The sequence below is a fragment of the Vombatus ursinus genome, unplaced genomic scaffold (genome assembly GCF_900497805.2).
Source record: "Vombatus ursinus unplaced genomic scaffold, bare-nosed wombat genome assembly UNPS02014798.1, whole genome shotgun sequence".
Taxonomy (NCBI): domain Eukaryota; kingdom Metazoa; phylum Chordata; class Mammalia; order Diprotodontia; family Vombatidae; genus Vombatus; species Vombatus ursinus.
The window spans coordinates 40,696,676-40,710,151 of NW_020954576.1; the positions used below are offsets into that span (position 1 = coordinate 40,696,676).

The window sequence follows — 13,476 nt, forward strand, 5'->3', positions numbered from 1 at the left end:
AAAATCAATGAAGGATATGGACAGGATAAAATTCCCAGGATTCTAAAACTGAGGGGACAGGCACGCTCTGAAATGAAGCACATTTTCAGAATTAGTCAGTAAATTCATGGAGCTGGGATAACTTTTTTCAAAATCAGATTGTTCTGGTTGGACAGAAGACGATAATTTAAATATGTCTATAAATTACATATCGAAAACATACAGATATAAAAGGAGGATCTAGATCAATTCACAAGTCATTAAGTTTATTAAGGAGAAGTTATGTCTGTTAAACACATTTTTTGAAAATTTTATAACTTGTAAATACCCAAGGGTCATGTACACCCAATTGGGGTTATAGGTAGAAAACTAGAAGAAAATTGCATGAAGTGACAATGGGCAAGTAGACTGGCCTGCAGTCAGATTTTCTAAGTATGGAGAAAGCTAGAAACATCTAGTTCAAAAACTAGGACTTGACTAGGATAGATCTCAGGGTCTTGCCTTCAGTATACTGAACTATTTTCCCTCGCAAAATCAGACTGTTCAGAGTGGAAAGGGGAAGGCTGTTAATTACTACTCTCACCAAGCTAAGCAGTACAGCTATATTCTAATCCAGATTCATTGTGTGATTTATAAAGTATTATATATTCTTCCTGTACTAAATAGAAAAAAATTTGAACTGTAAATAAAAGCAACAATGAAATAGATTACTTTGTAAATATGCTGAAACATTAAGAACCATAACATTTACTTGCAAGATGAACACATATTTGTTCCTGATCAAGCAGCAACCATAGGTTCCACTAGGGGCAGCTAGATGGCACAGTGGAGTCAGGAACACCTGGGCTCAAATTTGGCTTCAGAAGACATTGTGTGGCCCTGGACAAGTCACAACCTGTTTCCCTCAGTTTCTTCATCTGTAAAAAGGGGGAAATAGTACCACCTACCCTCCCAGGGTGGTTGTGAGGATGAAATGAAATAACTGTGAAGTTCTTAGCACAGTTTCTGGCACATAGTAAGCACTACATAAATGTTAAGATTATGGTGATGATGTCATTCCTTTGCTAAAGAAGTGCCAGTGGCTCCCTATTGCCTCTACAACAAAATACAGGCACCTCTGTCATTCAAAGCCCTTCACAATTTGGCTGCAACCTACCTTTCCAGGCTTACTCTACATGACCCTGCTTCACATTCAAACTGGACTACTCACTGTTCCCCCAATGACATTCATCTTCCTCCTCTGGGCCTTTGTCCAGGCTGTCCCTCTTGCCTTTCTGAAAAGCACTGTCCTCAGTCAGCCTTGCTCAAGTGCCATCTCCTGTACAAGAGCTAATCTGATCCTCCCTTCTTCATTCTCCAGAAATTGATTTGTATATAAATTGTATTTGCTGATCTGGGTATATGTTTTCCCCCAACAGAATATAAGCTCCATTGAGGCAGGGACTATTTTGTTTTTGTATCCTAGCTCTTGAAACACTAGGAATTGAGCAAAGGAAGAAATCTCAAGCTCCTCCTCCTCTTTTCTTATTGCCTCAAAATAGAACTCATTTTTTTTGCGGTGTTTTAAGGTTTTCAAAGAAGTTTCTTAACAAATAAGTAATGAAAATGACCTCCATTTCATAAATGAGGAAACAGAGGCTCAGAGAGATGAGGTGAGTTGGACGTGTCAAAAATGATATAGTTTTAAGAGAAGCTGGGATCCAAACCCAGGATTCTTGTGTTTTCAGATCTAGTTTATTTTTTTCTGCCATACTGCTCTTCCAAATAGTTATTGATCATTAGCCTTAATAATTTACCAATCCAAACCTTAAAAAAAAAATTCTGCCTTCTGAAGTAGTATTTTAATATTATATCAGGATAAATAAAAATCAAACACTTGTTACTAATTCATTTAATTTTTTTTGGTAATACTAAAAGTCACCCAAATCGAAGTTTTGTATTTACAACAAATTACAAGATTTCTTCATAAATAGCCACGCATTTCTGCTATACAAAGGAATACAACACTGAGCAGATCCAGAGAGGATTTCACACGGCCTCTTTGGCCACTCTGCACCATAGTGTGCAGAACAGAAAGCTACATGACTAGGTCCTGTGCCTATGGAAGGTGCTATGCTATTATTGCAGAGCAGCTATGTCATTCCTCCAAAGAGAATTAGTTATTCCAATATGTTCTTTAGAAAATGATTAATTTAAAAAAAAACCAAAACTTTAAAAATGCAAGCCTGCATTTCCCTACAGATGCAGAATCTACACTATGCTAATAGAACCAGGTGCTAGCTATCTCCAGGACATAGCTTTTCCTGCTGATTTTCAACGTTGAGGTATTTCCTTTAAAAAGAAGGGGAAAAAAAAGTTAGTTTCATCATAGTCTATAATTGTTTTAGGTCATCTGAATTGCTTCTGCAGGAGCATTAACTCCATTAACTCACCATGTTTAGGTTCTAAATGAATGACCTACAGCTCCTTAGACTGCTCAGGACTACGGTATTCCTCTTGGGACTTTCGGTGAAAGTATGTACAGATCTTTCTCATGGAACCAGGTGTAGTTGCAACCTAAAAGCAGCAAATATCAAGGTCTGTTGTTTGTACAATGCTTCTTATTATTCAAGAAGTTAAGAAAAAACAAATTCAAGCTACTTCTGATATTTATATGATTATTTATCCTGTCAGTTTTCAGTATTAAATACCCTGAAACCATTATCTCTTGTAGCTATAATTGCATTTGCAGTAAAACTGTGGATCAGTGTGCCACATGCTGGCCTTTCTGTTGGAGTAATAATAGTAATCCTTATTTACATTGAAGGTTTGCAAAATGTTTTATGTATATTCTCATTTGAACCACATTAACAACCCTGTGATACCAACAAATATCTCTGATTTCCTGAAGCTGCTTGATTTCCAGCTCTTCATAATTCTGCCTGATATTCCACCAATGAGCAAATCTTTTTAATAAGTATCCTCTTAAAAAAAAAAAAAAGAAGCAAATACTTCAGAGAGGCTTATGGGACTGACTGTTGGGTCATGATATAATCTAATTAGATATGCCTTGTGGCCAGGAAAGAGGGAGGAAATTCTATTCCCCATCTTGTACCACATGGCCTTCTGCTAACAGATTTCAGGCTAATACTATTAATATTATAATTAAGCATAGTGTAATGGATAGAGTACTGTACTTGGAGGTAGGAGGAATCCAGGTATCAATGTCACCTCAAACACTTATTAGCTGTACGACCCTGGGTAAGTTATTTAACTGTCCTAAGCATGTTTCTTATCTATAAAATAAGGATGAGAGAATTTGTATAAAACGTTTTGCAAATTTTAAAGCCCAAATGTGCCAGCTATTGTCATTATTGGTATTATGTTATGAGTTAAGTAGGCTTTTGTGGGCAAACCCAGATACCCTAGGTATTGTTTCTCTGGGAAACTGTATCCCAAGTCCCAACCAACAAACACATTTTTTAGAACTCTACCCATTCATAAATTGGGTAGACTTTCCTAGAACTTGTGGGAAAGTAGAGATCCACAAGTTAAGCTAATCATATACAGTTAACTTGACTCTTCAGGGGCTAATTCAAGTCTTAGTTAACATTTCCTTTTTATCTCTGACTTGAATTTATCTCTTCTTGAATTTTTGCTCATTATCACCTCTACTTCACTCAGTTTTACTGCTTGGGGTGGAGACCAAAACTACTGGTTGAAGATATTACTGATGGTTTTATGTTAGCCTTGTGCCTTCTTACAGCAATTATGGACAATTAAGAGTTAATTGTGTTGTTTGGACTTAGTTCTATTAGAAACTGGCTACATGTATGTACATGAATATGCGCATATACACATTCACACACACACGTATATGTAAAGCACTTTGCAAACCTTAAAGTGCTATATAAATGCTACTTATTATTGTGGAGTCTCTGAAAGACTGGCTAAGTCTCTTTGGACTTGAAGGATTGTTGGAACCTGTAAACTCCTCAAGTGGGCTAAAAGTTTCTCTGGAAAAGTAGCTGCCAATGGCAAAGCCTGATCACCAAAACCTTCTTCTCTAGGAAGAACAGGGAGCAGATGGGGTTTTGTGCTTCCTGCAATCACTTACCCATAGCCCCTTTCTATAACATGGCATGGAAAAATTTCAAGCTGTGATAAAACACACTTGACATTCTTCAGTAAGCAAGTCTCTCCAAAGGACTGCAATAATGTTTTCCGCTTAATGAACTGGCTTTCTTTTGCTCATTCTGACCTACTTACTAAGTAGTTGGATGCTACTGGTGTGACAAGGTAGGCAATGGATAGCAATTCCTTTTACTTCAGCAACAGAATACCTAACTTCTGAAGTTTTATAAGATGACAGATTTCTATCAGCACTTCAGTGTATTTGTTAGAAGATGTAGAAAATGTATATTTCAAAGTATTTAAATTTCTACAGGGCAGAGATTATGGCAAATATTCATTCTGAAAGGTACTCAACATCTATTAAAATAAATTCCTTTGTACCCTGTTCCTAGGGGGGCATGAGACTTCAATGTAGTTTTTTATGGCTGCTGAAATCCATTTCTTATCCTGGATTGCCAATAAGTCCCTTCCCTATCAGATCACAAGGCTGTAATCCCTTAAATTACAAGGGACAGCAATAACTGTGGAAAATAGTTCAACAAAGGAGTTAAATGGGCTCTCTTCACTTTAGGGATCTGGATCCCCAAAAGATTTGTATGCAGCACCATTTAAGCTTACAAAACCTGTTGAAGGCTTTGTACCACCTTTAATCAAGATGCTTGAAGGACTCACCGGAGAGGTTTTTCCATCTTGTCTCTTAGTTTGAGAAGATGAACCATTAGGAGGACTCCGGTTCCCACCTTTTTCAGTCCTCCATTTTGCCCCCATTGCCAATAGCCAGTTCTTCCTCTCAGGGGAACTATTCTCTTTGTCTACCGCTTCAGGGCCTCCTCCACAAGGTTTGAAACAAAGAGGTGGTGATCCAAAGCCTGCTAGAGTACAGGCACTGGCAGGAGACGATGGAGCTGTAGTATTCTCACTGGCCTTTTCCATTTCATTTAATTTGGTGAGCCCCAGAAGGTCATTACTACTGGTCCCCTGGTTCCCTGACAGGCAGCACAGATCCAGATGAGATCTTTTAGCCTTCCCTTCCAGATCTGTGACACAGCTGCAGCCCTTTAAACAGTTCTGCTCTGTGTTTTCCAGACAGCTTGAATCCAACCTCCTCTTAGCTTTATTTCTAGATAGGGCTGCTGTTTCAGGGTTGGCCAGTGCTTGGGATAGAGTCTGACTCACAGGAGTGAGGGCTTTCCTGGGAGATGGAATCAGGATCTCACGGATAGGCGGTACGCTGGATGGAGATGAAGAGGGTGTCTTATTCACCCAGTTTTGAAACAAAATCTTGGAAGATGAAGGTGGCTTGGGGGAAATGGAAGATGGAGAGTCCTTCTGACTGGTCTGAGTCTGGTCCTTGGCAGGAGGGGTTTTCACAGAGGATGTAGGGGTGTTAGAAGGGAGAGGAAGATCCCCAGAATAATTTGGAGCACAAGATGCTGACCATGGAGAAGAAACAAGTGGACCTTTCTTTACTCGAGGAACTTTGGCAGGAGTCATCTGGTTGCTTGTCATTGTCGCTGAGGAAGAGAGTCAGGAAAAGTCAGACATCAAAACCAGAAACATTTTCTGGATGCTGCTAAGTTATTTTTTCTATTCCTTAGTACTTAGGAGCAACATGGGAATGGGAATAGGAAAAGAGTTTCTATCAGCTGCTCTAATGAAAGACTGAGTAGGTAAAGAGGTTGTCACTAACAACTGATATGAGATTTCCTCTGTTTCTCAGTTATCCATGCTATATTAGACTAGGTAACCAAGAACCACCTAAGATCAAAAACATTCAATCTGTACAGTGTAGTACTAGGGCCAGGAGGAAGAGTTAAAATACTCCCTGCTTTGCTCCACTACCAACACTTCCATATCATCCCTTTGTCACCATCACTCAGCAACCTCTTGTCCTTTGAGATTCACTTCACTCCATTTATCTCTATATGTTGGCACAGATCTACATTGCTGTGATCTACCAGCTTCTGGTCACCCTCCTTTTTTCTCAAGGATTTTAGTACCTGACTCCCTGTCTATCTCCCCCAAGCCTCTTATTTCATATTTGGGAGCTTCAATATACAGATTCTCTCAAACACTGTGACCTCCACATTAACCAGCCTCTTCAATTCCCATAAACTACAATTTTATTCCATCCCAGCCACCCAGAGAGACAGTCTTACTTTGAGTTCTTAGCATTACCTGTAACTCTATGATTCTGAACTCTGAAATCATGCTCTGATCATTATCTCTTGCCCTTCCATCTCTCCTTCTATTTTACTGCTTCTAAGCCTTCCTCACTATGACCTTCAGTTCCTCCATTATTTCCTATTCTCCCAGTTCTGCTCTAGCCTCATGTTCCTCTTTTCACAGTCTTATTAAGTTAATCAATTCAGTAACTGAATAGAATGCTAAACTTGGGGTCAGAAAAACCTAGGTTAAGTTCATATTAAACACCTACTAGTCATGTGACCCATAACAAGTTACTTAACCATCCAGCCTGTTTCCCCAACTGTGAAAAGAGGAATTCATAGGGTTATTGAGAGGTTCAAAGGAGGGAATGTACATAAGGTGCTTTGCAAACCTTGAAGTGCTATATGTAAGTGGTTATTATACAAAATACTCCAGCCTCCAGTTCCTTGCCACCTTTTCCTATGGTCATGCATACCTTGTCAACACTCAATCCTGGATGGCTACTTTCTTCACTCAAGCTACTGAATATGTCACTGGAATAATAATGATGATGATGAAGATAGCTGACATATAAAGTATTTTAAATTTCACAAGGTTCTTTACATTACATACATCTCTTTTGAATGACTCTGTAAGAAATGAAAAAGTAGGTCCACTAAAAATTCACGTTATCTAATCCAACTGGGTCCGTACTGTTGCACATCCATACTTTTTCATTCTTCTTTCATCAATTTTTATCCTCCCCCCAGTACCTCTTCAAAACCTTTCCTTCTTTCAGTACTCTAATGCCATTCCAGTCACCCCTCCCTCTGCAGATATCTTTGCCTAATTTGCAGGGGAAACTGAGGACACCCATCATGAATCTCTTGTGTTCCCAGTAAGAAATTCCCCCTACATCTTGTCCTTCTCTACTTCTCTCTCTAAAGAAGTGACTACTCCATGACAAGGCCAACCAACACCTCTGCTTATGTCCTTGATCCTATTTCCTTCAATCAATTTATCGTTTCCACTCTTGTGTTCAATCTACTAGCTTCTTCTCTGATGCCTACAAATATGCTTAGGTTTGCTCTATCCTTAAGGAAAAAAAAACCCTCTCACTTGACTATGATCCCTTATCTTTTCTCTCTTTCACTGAAAACTCTTGAGGAAAAAAAAATTATTCATACTCACCACCTCTACTTCCTCATGAGTCACTCATTCTTAACTCCCTGTAATCAGGTTTTCAACTCTACCACTGGCCTAAAGCTACTAAGGTTACCAATGATCTTTTAAAAAAATAACAAAAAATTTAAAATGTCTTCTTATTTTTACATCATTCATTTTCAAATATCCTCGGGCCTTTTCTCCTATTCATCAAGCTTTCCTTTTTAACAAAGATGAAAAGAAAGGAACAATTCAGCAAAACCAACCAATGTAATGAGCACGTGTGATACCATATTCAATATTCCACACCCAGAACCCCCGGCCTCAACAAAGCATTGAAGGAGGTGCATCTTCTCAATTCTTCACTGGAACCAAGTTTGGTCATTACAGTGTTCAGGTTAAATTTATTGGTTTTTCCAGTTACATTTTTAATAGTCATTGTGTATGCCAATGATCTCTTAACTGGTCTTTTCTGTGACCTCTTTTTCTTTAACTTCTTTGCAGCTACTGAGACTGATGACCATTCCTCGGACCCTCTCTCTTCCCCAGACTTCTATGACACTGCTCTCTCCTGGTTCCAGTCTCCTTTGGTGGACCATTACACATTTCTGGCCTCCTTAATACTGGTGCTTCCTCAGGTTCCTGTCCTAGGTTCTTATCTTGTATTATCAATCAATATACATTTATTAAGTACCTATTATCTGCTAAGTGCTAGAGATACATAAAGAGGCAAAAGACAGTCCCTGGAAGGAATTTACAATCTAATTTGCAATCTAATCTAATACAAACAAGGCAAACTACGTACAAGATAAACAGGAAATAACAGGTGGAACTAAGAGGGCTTGGTGAAGGCTTCCTGTAGAATGTGGGATTTTAGTTGGGACTTAAAGGAAGCCAAGGAAGACAGTAGTTGGGAGTGGAGTGTTCTAAGAATGGAGTTCTGTTTTGGACATATTGAGCTTAAGATGCCTACTGGATGTCTAGTTTGAGATGTATGAAAAGCAGGAAGTGATGGGAAACTGAAGATTGGGGCAAGATAGGTAGATCTGAGAATCATCAGCAAAGAAATGGTAATTAAATCCATAGAAGCTGATGATATCACCAGATGACAAAGCATAGAAGGAAAAGAGAAGAGGAGCCAGGACAAGAACCATGAGGGACATCTATGGTTAGAGGGCATGATCTAGAAGATGATCCAGCAAAGGAGACAGAAGGAGAAGTCACATGGGTAAGAAGAATTAAGTATCAAGGAAGAGAGTGATCAACAGTGTCAAAGGCTGCTGAGAGATCAAGGAAAATGAGGACTAAGGAAAGGCCATTGGATTTGGCAACTAAGAGATCATTAGTAACTTTGGAAAGTGTGGTTTCATGGAAAGACACAGTCAGAAGCCTTAACCCCTGTAAGGGGTTAAGAAAAGAGTGAGAAGAGAGAAAAAGAGGTACTTATTATAGATGGCCTTTTTGAAGAGTTGAGCTTCAAAAGTCAGAAGAGATATAACAATGGGGATGGAAGAATCAAGTGACAGTTTTTTCAGGATAGAGAAGATATGGGCGTGTCTGTAGGTAGTAGGAAATGAGTTAGTAGAGAGGAAGAGATTGAAAGAGTAGAAATGACAGAGGGAGCAATCTGTTGGAGGAGACAGGATGGAATGAGATTGCTTGAGCAGGTAGAGGGATTGGCCTTGGTAAAGAATGAGTCACTTTATCATGTGAGCCAGGGGTGAAGGAAAAAGTAGAAGGCACCTGAGTGATAGGAGATAAAGAAGAGAGGACAAGAGGGAATTCACAGCAAATGGCCTCAGACTTTTCTGTAAAATATGAGGTAAGGTTCTTAGCTGAGAGGGTGAGGAGAGGGGAGTCATGGGAGGTATGAGGAGGTTTAGAAGAGTTGCTGTGAGAGTGAGATAGTGAGATGATAAGGAAGGTGTAGAAAGATTGGCTAGTAGTAGTGAGGGCCCAGTTGAGGCTATATAATGTAAATTTATAGTGGACCCAGTCAGAAAGACTGCATAACATTCTCCATCTTTGTTCAGCAGCACATGTGGAGGGGATAAAGCAATGGATGGAAGTGATCTAAGGCTGAGGTTTGGCTGCATGTAATTGGTAATATAAGGGTAATACAGGGATTCAAGAGAGGAGGGCAGTATAGAGTTGAATTGGTTCACCAAGGAGTCAAGACGGGGAGAAGAGGAGAAAATGGCTAGTACAGGAGAGATGGCCTGGGAGAGAATTCAGGGGTCAAGGAGGTCAGGGGGTCATGGTGCAGATAAGGAGTAGGGCTATGTAAGGAAAGGCAAAGGAAATGAAAGTATCATAGATTGTGACCACAGATTATAGTCAGATAAGAGGATTTCAAAATTCTTGTACATGGAGGTGATATATGTGTGGGTGAGGGCAAGATCAAGGATATGACCATCTTTGTGGGTGGCTGAGGTTGTGTAGAGGAACAGCTCATGGAAGGCGAGCTGTGTGAGGAACTGTGTGTTTAGGGTATTTAAAGGAGAATCAATATGTACATTGAAGTCTCCTAGTATGAGGGCAGAAGTTGGAGAGAAAAATTGTGACCCAAGTATCAAACTCATTGAGGAAAGAAGGGAGGGTAAAGTAAGGAGGTGGGGTAGGAAGGGGTTTGAAAACAACAACTATCAGGATTTTGATGGGGTGGCTGACAAATAGCATGAACTTCAAAGGAAGAGAGATTATTGAGAGATGAAGGTAGGGGGAGAACCTGTAAGTGGCAATGGAGAGCAACCAGGGAGCTGACAGTGAGTGAAAGTGCAGCCAGTACAGGAAAGGGTAGCCAGGGAAGGGGTATCATCAGAGGAAAGCCAGATTTCAGCAACAGCTAGCAGATGAAAGGAGTGGGAGAGGAAAAGATTTAAGATGAAGGGAAGTTTGTTGCCTATGGAACAGGCATTCCAGAATGCACAGTGGAAGGCCTGGGTGGAGTTAGGCTGAAACTTTGGGGAGGGGGAGGGTTGATGGGAATGAGGAATCAGGTGGTAAGGGTGAGGACTGGGATTTGGATGATGATCTACAAAAATTCAGAGTTCCAGAGATGTGACAGATAGGATCGGGTGTGAAAATGTTCATCACTGAGAGGAGGATGCCACTCCTCTGCCCTTTCATCACATCTGCTCCCAAAGGTTCAAATATAAGATATATATTGAAGACTCTCAAATCTAGGTTTCTAGCCCAAATCTCTAGCCTAAACTCCCATATTATCAGCTGCCTGTTGGGTATCTCATATCTTCTCATCTGGACATACCCTTTCTCCAAACTTCCCTTTTTATAAAGGAAAGGAACAAATATTTATTAAGTGCCTATTATGTGCCAGGCACTGTGCTAAGTGCTTTACAAATATTATTTCATTTGACCCTCACAAGCCTGGGAGATAAGTGCTATTATTATTATTCCTGTTTTACAGTTAAGGAAACTGGGGCAGACAGTAGGTTAAATGACTTGTCCAGGGTCATATAGCTATTAAGTGTCTGAGGCTAGAGTTGAGCTCAGGTTTTCCTAACTTCCAGTTCATCTATAAAATGGAGAAGGAAATGGCAAATCACTTTGTGTCTTTGCCAAATATCTTTGCCAAGAAAACCCCAAATGGGGGTCACAAAAAAGAGTTGGAAACAATTGATAAATAACAAAAACTACCTTCTCTATGATACTTTACCCATTGCCTCTCCTCTCCCACCATGTTTGTGCTCTCTAATATACCTTATTTTATGTTTATTTGTGTATATGTTTCATTCCCCAGTAGAATATAAACTCCTGAGTAGCAGGGACTGTTTTTCTTTTCTTTTTAACCTTTGTAGCCCTAGTACAGTACTGGACACATAGTAGGTGCTTAATGTTTGTTGAATCAAATTAAAATTTTGCATTAGTCACATGGCAATGGTCCAGGATGCTTTGTATCAAGGGAAAAGCCAAAGAAATATGCTCAAGAATGTGATCTACAAGGTAAAATGGAAATCTGCAAAACTTGTTTGTGAACTTTTTTCTTTTGTACAGAGGGCCCTCAAGCTAAAAGGAGGTAGAGAAATTCTGACTGTAACAAAAATCTCCTTGAACTTATTAACTTTTAGGTAAGGGAAGTCCTTGTTTTGATGCTAAGAGTTCATATACTTGAGAGGACATTGAGCATTCTGAAGCTAGAACATAAGTCAATCTTTATGCCTTTAAGAAGTGCTAAGTTGCTGATGGAATTACAAGTGGTATGGGAACATGTGCTTTTAAGTTTCTGTGTCTATTCTCTGTAAAGAGATGCAATCCTGGTTTTGACAGGACAATTCTGTGCATGTCCTATTATTCTGATATTCATTTCTGGAGTGTGGCAGGAATGAAGTATAGCAGTTACCCTGGAAAAATCTCTATATTCTATACATCTTCCACTCCTCCTACTTTATAAAAGCTACAACCATTCAACCTTTAAATTTTTTCCTGAGTTCAGACTCTCTACAATTCTGTTCTTATCTTTAAATGGCATGCAGAAGGCATCTATTCATACTGTAACTACAGTTTTTGAATTAGAACTTGGATTAGTTTAATTACTGAATTGGACTCATAACGGAACTAGATTTGTAAGAGGGTTAATATGCAAGTATGACTTTTTCCTCCTGGTCTAAATAAACATTTAAATTAGGACCAACCACACAGGACTTAGCTGTCCTGAATCACAAAATTTTTTCACTACTAAGGTAGGTTTGCCTCTAAGAGTAGGCATTTGCCAACTCTCTGCCTTCTCTCTCTAGTCTCTAATAGCCCTTAAGAACTTATGAGGAAAGAAAAGGGTGGATTGAAAAGCAGAAATCCTAAAGTTTAAAAGAAGTCCATCAGGCAATGTAGAACACAAATCCTCATATTACATTGCTAAGAAAAGTGAGAGTTCTCTTTAAACCAAATACTTTTCAGGTTAGATTCTGAGAAAAAGATAAGGTTTCTTGTGGGTACTCCATCATTAATTTAAATCTAGATCTCCTTTAGTTTCTGCTATCTACAGTCATTCTTAGGAATTAACCTCTGTCTCCCCACTCCCCACCACACAAGCCCAAACCTCCCTTTCCAGTCATGAGGTATAGCCAAGTTGTATTACTATCAAGAGAAAAAGCCAGCTAAAAATCCAGTTTATATCAAACAGACAGAGCATATAACAAAAAGGAGTTAAAAGTCAGCAGGGATTCTGTCCACAGAGCTTCCTGGTTGTGCAAGAGGTTATGTTCAGGAGATTGGGTACACTTATTATTTCAGGAGGGAAGGAAGTTTTCATTCGCTGTGCTCCTCAGGACAGGTCAACAGTCACTGTACTGCCCCAGAGGAGTCATTTGTTCCCTTCAAAAGGGTGGGAGAATAGTTTGATGAACATTTCAGCCAGAGTCCTGAAACACTCTGATGGGCTTTGTGATGTGCCGATTTTAGGAAGAAAAGAAGGAAAGGGGAAGGGAAGAGCCAATGGCGGTTCAGATTTTAAATTTTCTGATGCTCTCAAAGTTCACAATTCATGTTTTCTACCCAGGCCAGCAGGAAGCCTGTTATGTTTGTAAGGTTAGGCATTTCCTCTTCCTTCAGGGGAGTTATGAAGGGGTAGGAGGACATGGGGGTTGGGAGAAAGACAGACTGATTTGGCCCAGTGCTATTGTAAAACCTCCTCTAAAGAAATCCAAGTTGGGGGCAGCTAGGTGGCACAGTGGATAGAGCACCAGCCCTGAAGTCAGGAGGACCCGAGTTCAAATCTGGCCTCAGACTAAACACTTGACGCTTACCAGCTGTGTGACCCTGGGCAAGTCACTTAACCCCAATTGCCAAAAAAAAAAAGGAAAAAAAAAAAAAGAAAAGAAATCCAAGTTGATGTGGTTTTTCTTCATAGAATGAAATATTATGAAATGGATGCCTCACTTACCCTCAGTAGGGCGTTTTCTCAAACTGGGAGGACAAATGGCATGGAGTGAATAATGGTTTTGCAGACTTCCTGAATGATAGTTCTCCATTAAAAGATGTTAGAGAACTCACTTTTGACAAGGAAATAGTTCTGCTATGTCTTCATAAGGGAGTCGGACTCATTTCACTTTGACA

At 39.6% G+C, this 13,476-nt stretch overlaps 1 protein-coding gene across 1 annotated transcript in view; it reads right to left on the reverse strand.

Moving 5' to 3' along the window:
- Positions 1 to 1,866: 1,866 nt before the first annotated feature.
- Positions 1,867 to 13,476, reverse strand: part of DTL (denticleless E3 ubiquitin protein ligase homolog) — a 44,156-nt gene continuing 32,546 nt past the window's right edge. Inside the window, exons 14-16 of the mRNA XM_027871360.1 lie at positions 4,765 to 5,606; positions 2,412 to 2,535; positions 1,867 to 2,310 (exon numbers count right to left, since the gene is read on the reverse strand). Of these exons, the coding sequence (XP_027727161.1) occupies positions 2,437 to 2,535; positions 4,765 to 5,606 (941 nt within the window). The 3' untranslated portion in view covers positions 1,867 to 2,310; positions 2,412 to 2,436. The remainder of the gene's footprint in view (positions 2,311 to 2,411; positions 2,536 to 4,764; positions 5,607 to 13,476) is intronic.